Raw genomic sequence first — 13,513 nt, forward strand, 5'->3', positions numbered from 1 at the left:
AAACTTTTACAAATCTCACTCTCCACATGAATAAATACTGTTAAATAAGTCTCCTCGCGTGTCCAAATGCTAGAAACACAGTTACATTAACTGCCGTGTGCTTTCATTATGACTACCATGGACCAACTGACAAGGACTTGTCGGTGCTGTTTGACCGCCGTGTCTATAAGTCTTCTCACGATAAACTTCAGACCTACACACACAGAAAGGTGACACGCAGTAGATAAGGTTCCTTTCTCCCCACTCACATCTAAAATATCGTGTGTTTGAGATGGTAAGCGGAGTGGTTCTAGAATTTACGCTGAAATTCTCGAAGCACTATACATGGACTGTGGAAAAACCGGATAAGAAGAGAATCAATGAATTTGAGATATAGTGCTACAGATAAAGGTTGCAAATTGGGTAGACTGATAAGGTAAGGAATGAGAAGATTCTCCGGAGAATCGGTGAAGAAAGGAATGTATGGGAAACAGTGACAAAAAGAACGGACAGGATGTTAGGGCATTTGTTAAGATATCCTGGAATAACTTCCACAGTACTGTAGGGAGCTGCAGAGGGTAAAAATTGTAGAGGAATACAGAGATTGGAATGCATTCACCAAATAATTGAGCACATAGGTTCCAAGTACTAATCCAAGATGAAAAAGTTGGGAGAGGAAGGGATTTGTGGTGGGTTGCATCAAACCAGTAAGAAGACTGATGACTCAAAAAAATAAAAAATAAATGTCGTCATACTTACTGTGCTGCATCAAATTATGTAAAACATTGCATGAAATTTTAAAGAGTTTGCAGAGGCAAAAACACATAGTGTAATCTTTGCGTGTAGTTGACTTTAACTCAAATATTGCAGTCAATGAAATGTAGATAGTAATTTTGTTTAAAATTGAGGGTAAAACAATATATCCTTTCATTCTCGAGTTATTAGGTTATTATTAGTTATTCAACGGACGGTTGGAAGCAATGCGCGCAGTTCCTTGCCAGCTCCCATGAAATACTTATCATCCATTTTCAGGAAACTATTAGATGAAAAAACCTAATTTGTGCATGTCTTACAGTCTGGTGTCTTTGCTCAATAAAGGACTGAATTTCTCTTCGTTATATGCCATAGTCACTATGCTACATCAAATTAAGTAAAACATTGCTCAAAAGTTTCAAGGTTTTGCAGAGGTAAAAATGCGTTGAATACACTTTGTATATGGTTGATTTTAGCTCATACATTCGAGTGAACATATTGAGCATAAGATATCAAAATTTTATTTAAAATTGAGAGGAGAATGATGCCTTATTTCATTCTTGAGTTATTGGCTTTTATATTTGAAGGATGGTCACATGCAATGCACCCATTCAGATCCTTGCCCATTGCAAATCATGTGGTCATAATAATTATCATATCTCATAAATGATTCAAGATATTGACAATATTTGCTTTGTAGGACATCTGTAACTGAAAGGCATGAAATTAATTTAGAGAGATCTGTTTCAGTTGTACTAATTTATTCAAACCATGACAGGTTTCAGGATTTTAAAATCCAAACTTTAGGTGTATGAAATTATTTTATTTGATAAAACATAACATGCATCTTGCTTAGGCGATGGTCAGCAGCATGTACAAATTTTACAAAATTCCTAACACTGTGCAGTCTGTGATAATGTTATTTATTCTGCTACTTATTTCAGTTCTAAACCATCATCAGTGCCAGAAAAACTATCAAAGATGTATCACATGTCATACATGCTTTGACATAATTTACCACTGAAAACCATAATTACCAATAAAAACGAAAAATTGTGCCAAGATTAAAATTTGATGGCACGCTGAATGCCATCATATTTTAATCTTGTGGCTGAGAGACAGCTGGATCACCCAGTTACTGAGCATGGTGCCCAACATAAAGTTCTTCACTTCAATGACTGCTCCACAGGCTGCAACACGTACAGGCTTCCTACAAACCTTTTAGGACTGCACACATGGGAACTCCCTATGTAGTTTTCCTCAGCTCAGTTCCTGTAACCTCTACCCCCCCGCCCTCCCACCCCCACCCACCGATCTCAATCTTCTCATTAGTCCCTGTTCTTCACCAACCTGTCCCCTTCTCTGCTCCATCACTACACAGCATTCTATTCCACCAACACAACCACAGCCTTTTCCCTGTTTCTCTACTGATCTTCATTTTGTCCCCTCCCCCCCCCCCCCCCTCCTCAACCTCCCCACTGCATCTAGCTGCCATATCCTGTCCGTACCACATCCCTGCAAGCTCCCACAAGTAGCACTTTACCATCCCCCCACCCCTACCCTTCTATCTATACCTCTGCCGCCCGCAGCTCCTCTTTACCCCCAATTCCCAGATTGCTTCTCCCATCATTTGCAGTCTGGCCTTGGTGACCAGAGACAGTGGTCATGTGCAGATGAGTTGTGCTTGTGTGTGTGTGTGTGTGTGTGTGTGTGTGTGTGTGTGTGTGTTTTGTTTGCTTTAGAAGAAGGCCTTTTGGCCAAAAGCTCACATGTTTAGCAGTCTTTTTGTTGTGCTTGTCTTGACTCAGCATCTGTGTTGGTCATTTTTCCTTTGAGGAGATGATACCTACAGGCCTGTCCGGTGTACAGTGACATCTGCATTTTGTAAGGACCTCCTTGTGCCACACTTGATTCCAGATTTGCAAGAATGCAACTGCGTCCACACCACTATGGAATGATGGGGTGACACCACATGTTGCTTGCCAGGTGGGAGATTTGCTTCAAGAAGTTTTAATCAACCATTGCTTCATCTCTAGGCAATTTGAAGATGTGTGGCCTTCCAGATCCCCTGACAGAAAACAATGTGGCTTCTGGTAATGGGGATATTGGAATGTATGTATCTGGACTCTTCAAGATCTGAAAGATAGCATACAAAGACATGTCACTCTGATTACATGGGATATGCTGCAAGCGACTGTCAATCATACCGTGCTGCGGATGCAGCATGTTGCTGAGTTGGGAGGCCTTACTGAACATATCTTGTAACTTCTGACCATATCGTAATAAATATGTTATCATGTGTTTCATCATTCCTCTCTTTTTCCTGCACCCATACTCTGGTACCGCGTGCCGCTGAATTTGAATCCGCACCAGACGTCATGGACGTCGAAGACCCATAGAGGTCGCTGCACCGTAAGCTGTGGCGGTGCGCGCCTCCTGGCCCGCTTTTAGTGTGGCGGCGCCACAGAGGAACACGTGGTCTCAGCGGCCAATAGCGGTGCCCCCGAGAGCATACTTAAGCACCGGCCACTCGCTCATCCAGTCAGTCTGATCTCACTTACATCGGTTTACACCTCGCCTGTGATAGACTGCTTTTTTCCTGGTTCATGTACGCGTTTGTTTCCTTGTGACTCTGTTGTTCGGTCTTGTCGTATTCATTCTGTCCTACGTTGGTCGTGTCCGTCCTTTTCTGTTGTGTTGTTGTTCGCGGGCCTCTCCGTGGGTCCCGCCGCGCCTTCCGTCAGTGCTACCCCGCGACCGTCCTGGTCGCAGTTACAACACATACCACATTACCCAATTAATGAACATACCTATAATGTTTCAGCATCCTGTGACATACAATGCCCCCACTGCAGCACTTGGAACACCATCAGTTCAATTATAACTACTCTAGAATTTGTCACACTAGCATCTTGTTTGCAATTTCCTTTATAGATGCCCTGCACTTTTCCAGAACCCTTCCACTCACTTCCCCTAATACTGATTTTATATATTCACCTCATTTCATATTGCTTTCTAGTACCCTTAAAAGCTTACATGATGTGAAGTGCTCAAGATGTTACCACTGATCTTGTAATCAGATAATATTGGCTTCTTTCTCTTTGTTACAGGCATTGTCTTGCAATGAGTCACATTTAAAGAAAGCTACCACCTGTTACGACAATAGAAATTTTGTCAAAATCATTCTACATTTCCTTACAGTTGTCTAATGATGATACTTTTGTCCTGGCAGTACTGTATATTTATTGGATTTTTTGCTTCCATTTGGTATTCCTTACATAAAAATTGGTCAAGTGCGAGTAGGACTCGTGCATTGAGGGTTCTGTGGAAACTTTGTGTGTGTGTGTGTGTGTGTGTGTGTGTGTGTGTGTGTGTGTGTGTGTGTGTGTGTGTGTGTGGTCCACCCACCCTGGGAATCGAGAATCGCAACAATTTTTGTCTGTATGCAGTATAGATACTGGCAAGATAACGGTCCCAGGTATTCCAAGACCATATCAGCATCTCTGTAGTAGTTCCTCAGATTACCCCAAACATACAAAAAGAAGCTAGCAGGGGACCTCTGTTTACATATGGAGATATATAAGACTTAACAAAATGTTTTTCATTTACTTACTAGAACTTGACTACAACTCACATTTTACATTTGCATGCAGTAATGTTCTTCTGTTGCGTTTTTGACAGATGTTGAATACAGTGTATGTTCTAATGGCAGAAAAATATTGTTTATGTGATATATTTACAAATTAACAATTTTCAGATTTTTGTACTTATACTGTGGAACCGTGCTTCTAGTCAAATTTCATGGGTCTACATTGACAGGGAGAATGGTTTTGATGAGCAGGTTTGTGAGTCTCAAAATATCTGACGTAAATACCTGTATCTTTTGATCATTGACTTAGAAGCTTAACATTTTTACACCACCAAGGGCTCATAGAAGTTAGTGTGTGACATAAATTTGAACTTGATATGCCAACCTGTTCCAGAGAAAAAGGGATCTTAATAATAGGACAGACAAACACAGAGACAGATAAAAAAGAGAAATAAATAATTTTTCATGTTATATAATTAAAAATTAACAAATTTTACATATTTTCCTTTCTTGTTTCTTGTCAACTTTCAGTATTCTAGGTCAACAGGAAGTAGCATATAGGTTTGGATGAGTGGATTTTCCAGGATAAGAATATAGCCATAAATGATCATATCTTTTGATTGAATTGTCTTAGAAGCTTAAAATTTTTGTTCCGTGAAGGGGCCATAGACCTTAATATGTGTCGTAAATTTGAATGTGATGTGTCAATCTCCTCCTGAGAAAAAGAGTTCGTAACAGGCAGAAAGATGGACAACAAAGTGATCCTGTAAGGGTTCCATTATTACAGACTGAGGCATGGAACCCAAAAAAAGGGCTGAAAGTGAGGACTTAGTAACGAATAAAGTTTTGAGCCCTCATTTTTTTCTTAGGCCAACTGTAGTCCGTGAATAAAAATGACACTTAAACTAGGCTTTGCTGGATTGACAAGGCAAGAGAAAGCGTCACTGACATGAAATGAAATGAAAAGTGTGAACATCAGGATTATGCCCCTCACGAATTCTCTTTTTATACTTTTTGTGATGTGAAATGTCAAGCAGCTTGTTTTTGCCTCTTCTTGTATCAGTCGAAAGGTAACTTATGAGACATTTTTCCATTTAAATTTGGATAGAGATTGTAAGAGACCAACAATAATAACATGAATTCATAAATTGCTTCCATCTGCAGCCAATGACAGTTTATTTGATTTGTGTTGGGGCACTGACAAATAATGAGTAATGTAATCAGTGGGCTAATGCCACATTGCCCAGTATTACGGGATTATTATATTGCTCATTGTTTTAATTTGTTGCATTCCTTTCATCTTGTATACACATTTCTGACTACGTTTGGACTATATACTGAGTAACTTACATATGTAATTGAAAAAAGTGAACAACCAGGAATGACTATGATAAGGCTCTAATCAAACTCATCACAAACTTTTGTAAACCATGCCTCATGATGTGCTGTCAATTAACCACAAAGTACCTAAAAATATCTGCAGTTATAATTTAATGTACATGTTACACTCCTTCTGTACCAGCACTGCCACAAAAATTCTCTGCAGAGTGACATAACATGAGTGTATCAACTGCAATGGGGAAAGTTATATACGCACAGCTCAGCCCAGGAAGTGCAGAAAAGATGATCTTATGGATAGCACCAAGTTAGATTAGCCTTGACAGAGAACCAAGATGAGATGACAAATATTATATTGCAAGAAGAACTTGACAGAGCACTGAAAGCTCTAAGTCAAAACAAGGTACCTGAAATAGATGGCTTTCCATCAAAATTATTGAGACCCTTGGGAAAGCCAGCTGTGATACAACTGTTCCACCTGGTGCTCAAGGTACAAGACAGGCGAAATAGTGTTCAAGAAGAAAATTGATGATTCCATTTCCAAAAATGACAGGTGGCAACAGATGTGAATATTATCAAACCATTAGTTTCATAAATAATAAACTGAATTACTTTAAAAAAAAAAAAAAAAAAAAAAGAGTCAAGACTGGTAGAAGCCGACATCAGGGAGGATCAGTTTGTGTTCTGCGTAATGTAGGAACACTTCGAGAACAAGCACTCAGAAAAAGAAAAGAGAAAAAGAATAAAAGACTGTAGTTAAGATGGCATAAGAAGATCCCTGACAGCTCACAGTGCTGTTGCTATCTTTCAACTGTGAAGTGCTAATGGCTGCATGTGAAATCAGTAGCTATCTACAGAGCTGTGACAACACTGAGGCAACGAGATAGAGAAGTTTACAAAATCACCGTTATGTTATTGGTTGAGATAGACCCACAAAGCTGCTGCACACAACACACAGCAAGTGTTAGATATAAACTCGACTACAGGGATTTAAAATAGTTATGATAGGAAAAGGCAAGCAATAATAAAGCTTGTGTAGGAATGGAGAAGTGAACAGGAGGTAAAGAGGAACAGTTGGTGTAAGCTGAACCAAGCATGTGTAGGAAACCGAGTGCTGAGAAAAGGACACCCAAGAAGTGTGTGGTGGGACAAAGAGATTATTTTTTTTTTATTTTCACATCTTGTTAATCATAATTTAGTCCAGTGACTTTCCAACTTTTTAATAATTTTCATCTGTGAAAGATGATTATTTGTCTCAGCTTTGACTCCATCATTTGATGTGAATTTCCATCCAGTCAGCCATTTCTTCAGTTTTGCAACCCAAAACTAATTGCTAAGAGCCAAATTGAATGAATATGATAGATGGAAGGTTATTCAAGTTTTGTGCAAACCATATTATTGTGATGGAAGGCTGTCTTTATCTTTGCGCAACGTAGTCATTTAGCCTAAAAAGCATTCTTTAATTTAAAATCGTTCCATACTGGCACATAATGCTACTTAGTTATTGATCTGCTGATGTGGAAGTAACTGTGAATACCACTGTACAAGCAACTGGAACCCTGTTACTTTCTTTGAAGTGCTTTCACATTTAGTTTCCCATTGTCTTGATTGGTGCTTCATTTGCAGCGTGTAATGGTGAACTGGTGAAAAGTCAGAAAGAACTTCCTCATGTCACACACCTTCTAACATGCAAGCAGTGTGCAGTTTCTTATGCCAAGCTAAGTGTTCAGTGAAAATGAATGGTCAGGTGTTATATCCCTGTTGGTAACACACAGTACCCTGTCATACATTCTGGTGTACTGTACAATAGAGGTAATGTTGATGATTGTTTCACTGTTTGGCTGTTCAACTCAATATCAGTAATTCAAAAGTTTGCCAGTTGAAATTAGCACTGTAGTGTATGCTTTGGTCCTATTACCTGCCTAGCCTCACCATCTTAGATTTATTGCCATTAGCTGTCTTTTCCTCCTTAAAGTATTTGATTCTTCTATTTTTCTCTTTTTCTGCCCTTTATTCACCCTAGCTATGGTTCTATTTTCAGCGTGTGCTGTTACATCTAACTTCCCAGTTGCTCTCTGTGCCATTCTAAATTCGCAGCTTTTCAATTCCATAACAGAAGTTTGTAAAATATATATGATTGTAAAATCAGTTAGCATTACTACCAATACACACACACACACACACACACACACACACACACACACACACACACACAATGTACTAGTTTATATGCCCTTGCTCATCTTGCTGTGTCAGCTTACTTAGTTCCAGTGTAGATTTGGATCATATACTAGTTTATATGTTCTTGTTCTTCTTGCTGTTTCAGCTTTCATTGTGGTTTTATGATTATCATCTCAATATTTTTCAGCATTGCAGGGCCAAACACAGAAAAAAATTGGGCAATTGAAGGCCGAAGACTGATGCCATTAATGCCGAGGCTGGTTCCTCAGACAGCATTTACAGCACTGGCAAATAATGTTGCAAATATAGCTGCAGCAGAAAATGCTAAATTGCCACCTCCAGCTGAAACAGTAAAACTAAGTGGTAAGTAATTTATGGATCCTTTTCACACACATAGCTAGGAAGAATCTGTATTCTCATATAATAATATATATGATTGTAAAATCAGTTAGCATTACTACCAATACACACACACACACACACACACACACACACACACACACACACAGACACAATGCACTAGTTTGGACACAGGCAGACAGTGTTTGTTGGTAATGAGGATCACCCTGTGGCTAAACATGCCTTGGTGCACGGCCAGCACATCTTGGCACAGTGTTACACCGTCCGGGTTATCTGGATACTTCCCACTAACACCAACCTGTCAGAACTCCGGAGATGGGAACTTGTCCTTCAGTATATCCTCTCTTCTCGTTACCCGCCAGGCCTCAACCTCCGCTAATTTCAAGTTGCCGCCGCTCGTACCTCACCTGTCATTCAACAACATCTTTGCCTTTGTACTTCCGCCTCAACCGGCATCTCTGCCCAAACTCTTTGCCTTTACAAATGTCTACTTGTGTCTGTGTATGTGCGGATGGATATGTGTGTGTGTGCGTGCAAGTGTATACCTGTCCTTCTTTCCCCCTAAGGTAAGTCTTTCCACTCCCGGGATTGGAATGACTCCTTACCCTCTCCCTTAAAACCCACATCCTTTCGTCTTTCCCTCTCCTTCCCTCTTTCCTGATGAAGCAACCGTTGGTTGCGAAAGCTTGAATTTTGTGTGTATGTTTGTGTTTGTTTGTGTGTCTATCAACCTGCCAGCACTTTCATTTGGTAAGTCACATCTTCTTTGTTTTTAGATCTACACTCCTGGAAATTGAAATAAGAACACCGTGAATTCATTGTCCCAGGAAGGGGAAACTTTATTGACACATTCCTGGGGTCAGATACATCACATGATCACACTGACAGAACCACAGGCACATAGACACAGGCAACAGAGCATGCACAATGTCGGCACTAGTACAGTGTATATCCACCTTTCGCAGCAATGCAGGCTGCTATTTTCCCATGGAGACGATCGTAGAGATGCTGGATGTAGTCCTGTGGAACGGCTTGCCATGCCATTTCCACCTGGCGCCTCAGTTGGACCAGCGTTCGTGCTGGACGTGCAGACCGCGTGAGACGACGCTTCATCCAGTCCCAAACATGCTCAATGGGGGACAGATCCGGAGATCTTGCTGGCCAGGGTAGTTGACACCTTCTAGAGCACGTTGGGTGGCACGGGATACATGCGGACGTGCATTGTCCTGTTGGAACAGCAAGTTCCCTTGCCGGTCTAGGAATGGTAGAACGATGGGTTCGATGACGGTTTGGATGTACCGTGCACTATTCAGTGTCCCCTCGACGATCACCAGTGGTGTACGGCCAGTGTAGGAGATCGCTCCCCACACCATGATGCCGGGTGTTGGCCCTGTGTGCCTCGGTCGTATGCAGTCCTGATTGTGGCGCTCACCTGCACGGCGCCAAACACACATACGACCATCATTGGCACCAAGGCAGAAGCGACTCTCATCGCTGAAGACGACACGTCTCCATTCGTCCCTCCATTCACGCCTGTCGCGACACCACTGGAGGCGGGCTGCACGATGTTGGGGCGTGAGCGGAAGACGGCCTAACGGTGTGTGGGACCGTAGCCCAGCTTCATGGAGACGGTTGCGAATGGTCCTCGCCGATACCCCAGGAGCAACAGTGTCCCTAATTTGCTGGGAAGTGGCGGTGCGGTCCCCTATGGCACTGCGTAGGATCCTACGGTCTTGACGTGCATCCGTGCGTCGCTGCGGTCCGGTCCCAGGTCGACGGGCACGTGCACCTTCCGCCGACCACTGGCGACAACATCGATGTACTGTGGAGACCTCACGCCCCACGTGTTGAGCAATTCGGCGGTACGTCCACCCGGCCTCCCGCATGCCCACTATACGCCCTCGCTCAAAGTCCGTCAACTGCACATACGGTTCACGTCCACGCTGTCACGGCATGCTACCAGTGTTAAAGACTGCGATGGAGCTCCGTATGCCACGGCAAACTGGCTGACACTGACGGCGGCGGTGCACAAATGCTGCGCAGCTAGCGCCATTCGACGGCCAACACCGCGGTTCCTGGTGTGTCCGCTGTGCCGTGCGTGTGATCATTGCTTGTACAGCCCTCTCGCAGTGTCCGGAGCAAGTATGGTGGGTCTGACACACCGGTGTCAATGTGTTCTTTTTTCCATTTCCAGGAGTGTATTAGAACTCTAATTTGAATTAATATTTCTCTATCAGTGTATTTACTTACATTGTGATCACAACTAACAACTACTGTGGTAATAATTATCATTGCCTCACATAAATGTAACCTAAAAATTTTGTGAGAGTAACTCAAATTTCCTGTCTTTCCTAAATTTTAGACTCAACTCGTTTTTAGTCTGCTCAACTTAAAAATGTGCATACCACTATATATACTCTCAAAACACTAAATGAAAACCCTGTGATTAATCTCTCTTCAGATGAAAGTCACAAAATCTTCAACAATAGAAACAGTCATATCGAGCATGCAAAATTGTGTTCATGGAAGACTTATTTCGTTTTTGGAAAAAAATAATTTATGACTGAATTTGATTTGTAAGCCAGATGCATAAGTGTGTTTTGCTATCTTGTGAAAAAGCATCTTTTTCTGTAGTGGATAATCTTGTTTACAGGCCTACCTAGGATCATATTGCAGCTATGAATCTGAAATTACTGACCTACTTTCTTCAGGTGTGATTGAAGCTGGAAGCAAAATGTGTGTCATTCTTTTACCTATACATGTTTCTCTTTCAAAAGGGAAATTCCAAAATGTGGTGCACCTTTTTGCTGTCGTCATTATCAATCGGGAAAATCACTTTTGTTTCAACAGAAATGAACTTTCTCAAGCAGAAAGAATTTCAAACATTGAATTCTCTGTTAATAAATTAGATGGTGTGATAGCCATCAACTGTAAAACTTCCTGATTTGAAAAATTATGGGTAATATCTTACTGATGGCTGCAGACACAGTCCCAAGAGTGCAGTAAATAAGTTTGTCATTGCAGTTGAGATCTTCTTAATTGAGTTGACAAACACATAGCACAGTTTTTAGTGTGAGCTATTGACAGATGCTTAGATCGGTTTGCATTTTCAAGGCAGTCTCTTCAGTGTCACAGCAAGGTTATGAAAAAAAGGACATTGCAGTGAACTATTCCTGTTTAGACTCCATGTCTTATAGTTGTACATTTTCCAGATGGTATGTTGCTTTCTTGGAACTGCAACAATCAACCAGAATCTAGTCATTCTGAATATTTTCGTTATCCTTGTAATGTGTGTTTTTTTTCACAGAAGTAGTGGTATGGCATCTCACATTTAGTATATTTCTATTGACAGAAAAAAATACATTCAACAAATGTGATATGTAGTATTGTATGTGTTTTTGTATTTGTTTCTCAAATTTCACTGTTATTTTGTAGATTAAATCAGCTGAGATTTTATGAGTACTCAGAGCCAAGTCTCAGTGAACTGTAGCCAGCATTAATGTTTAATCTAGAGGCTTCAAACAGTAGATCTATCTGTAGACTGTATGTATGTATGTATGGATGGATGGATGGATGGATGGATGGATGGTTGGATGTCTGGGATATCCTCACAAACTCCTGAATGGATTTCAACCAAATTTTGCAGGTAAACAGCAAACTAAACGAGAATCACCACTATGGAGTTTATAACCTCCTAGCTCCAATAAGGCCAGAGATACGAGCAAAGACATGTTTTTCAGCCCTTGTTGTGTAGGCTGCCCTGCACAACAAGCGTGTTACGTAGGCATAATACTGGCCTGCCTTATTGCCATGCTTTGCAGGGTAGCTTACACATCAGGAGCGAGAAATGTTCTCCCAGGCCCCAACGTGTAGGCTGTTGTGCACGAAAAGTGTGTTGTATTGGAGCAGTAAAAGCCTGCCTTATTGACCTGCTTTGCAGGCCAGCTAACACGTCAGAGACAAAAAATGGTTTTGAATCCCCTGACATTTAGGTTGCCTTGGACAAAAGTCAAGTTTTGGGAGTAGTATTGGCCTGCTTTATCATCCTGTTTTTCAGGGGCCACATGTCTGCGGGTGGGATACATGAGAGGATGAGCAGAGAGAGGAGGCAGGACAGGAAGTTTAAGAAGAGAAGAGGGGGATGTACAGAAAGAAGGGGCAGTAGATGGACAGAGAAAGGAGGGCACCAAGGGAGAGAGGGGGGGGGGGGGGTGGAGAGTTGAGCTGGATGGAGACAGGGAAGGAGGAGATGCGTGCAATACATATTTCAAACATGTATGTGAACGAAACACTTGTTCACTTGGTTCTGGGAATTGCACATTAGTCTACAAACTTTGCCAGCTAAGATTAATGGAGGAAACTGAGAAAGTCCAAAGAGAGGTGCATATATTGTCATGCACTCAGTCAGTCAGTCAGTCAGTCAGTCAGTGTGAATGCACATTCCAAAAGCAGTCAGTAATATGTTGTGTCCTGCTACACATTATTTACAAATTGACTGTGGTAATAAAGAAATAAATTAGAGCCAGTGCGAAGTATTACTGGCAGTTGTTCTTTCTCCACACATTGTAAGATAGCGTTCGGGAAACAAATGAAAAAGTATTTTTTTTTTTTTTTTTTTTTTTAATGTGTCTCAATTCTGTCACAGTGGTGCATTTGTTTTATAGTTATATAATATTGTGCACTTGTACATTTGTGTTCCTTTCATTACTGATTATTGGGAATAGTAAGTTAAATAGCAATGTCCTTCTGCAATAAAGTACCAGTTCTTCCAGTACAAGAATGTACAACCTACTTGCTTATCTTTAAACTTGTTATCAAGATCCATCTCGCTTGTGTGTGTGTGTGTGTGTGAGTGTGTGTGTGTGTGTGTGTGTGTGTGTTTGTACATTAAGAAAATATGCAGTCTATATCTGTACGAATGTTTGATAGAATATTGTGGTAAAATTTGAAGTAAATCGGTCAAGAAATTTTCAAAATTTTTGCTAACTATGTTTCCCATATGTGTATAGAAAAGTATGTAGCCAGTGTCCTTCCAAATGTTTGTTAGAGTGTCGTGTAAAAATCTGAAGTAAATCGATGAAGATGTTTTCAGATTTTTGGTAGTAACATTAACTATTTTGCTGCTGTGGATGTGCATAAACATCCTGCTGTTCCCAAGATGCTGTGGACATGTATACGCATGCTGCTTGAGTTTTCCTACAGTGCTATTGACATCTGCATGCATTGTGAGAACTGATCTCTCACTGCTGCAGATGAATTACTTCCATTTCTTGGCGAAAACCTCATTTCGATATCCTGAATCATTTATGAAAT

General features: G+C 41.0%; 1 protein-coding gene across 3 annotated transcripts in view; it reads left to right on the forward strand.

Annotated features, from left to right (window-relative positions):
- LOC126457099 (BRCA2-interacting transcriptional repressor EMSY-like) overlaps positions 1-13,513 on the forward strand; it is a 320,327-nt gene that overhangs the window by 73,371 nt on the left and 233,443 nt on the right. For all 3 annotated transcript variants that reach the window (XM_050093126.1, XM_050093127.1, XM_050093128.1), the window contains exon 4: positions 8,028-8,203. In XM_050093126.1, the coding sequence (XP_049949083.1) occupies positions 8,028-8,203 (176 nt within the window). The remainder of the gene's footprint in view (positions 1-8,027; positions 8,204-13,513) is intronic.

The sequence above is a fragment of the Schistocerca serialis genome, chromosome 2, assembly GCF_023864345.2.
Source record: "Schistocerca serialis cubense isolate TAMUIC-IGC-003099 chromosome 2, iqSchSeri2.2, whole genome shotgun sequence".
Lineage (NCBI taxonomy): Eukaryota > Metazoa > Arthropoda > Insecta > Orthoptera > Acrididae > Schistocerca > Schistocerca serialis.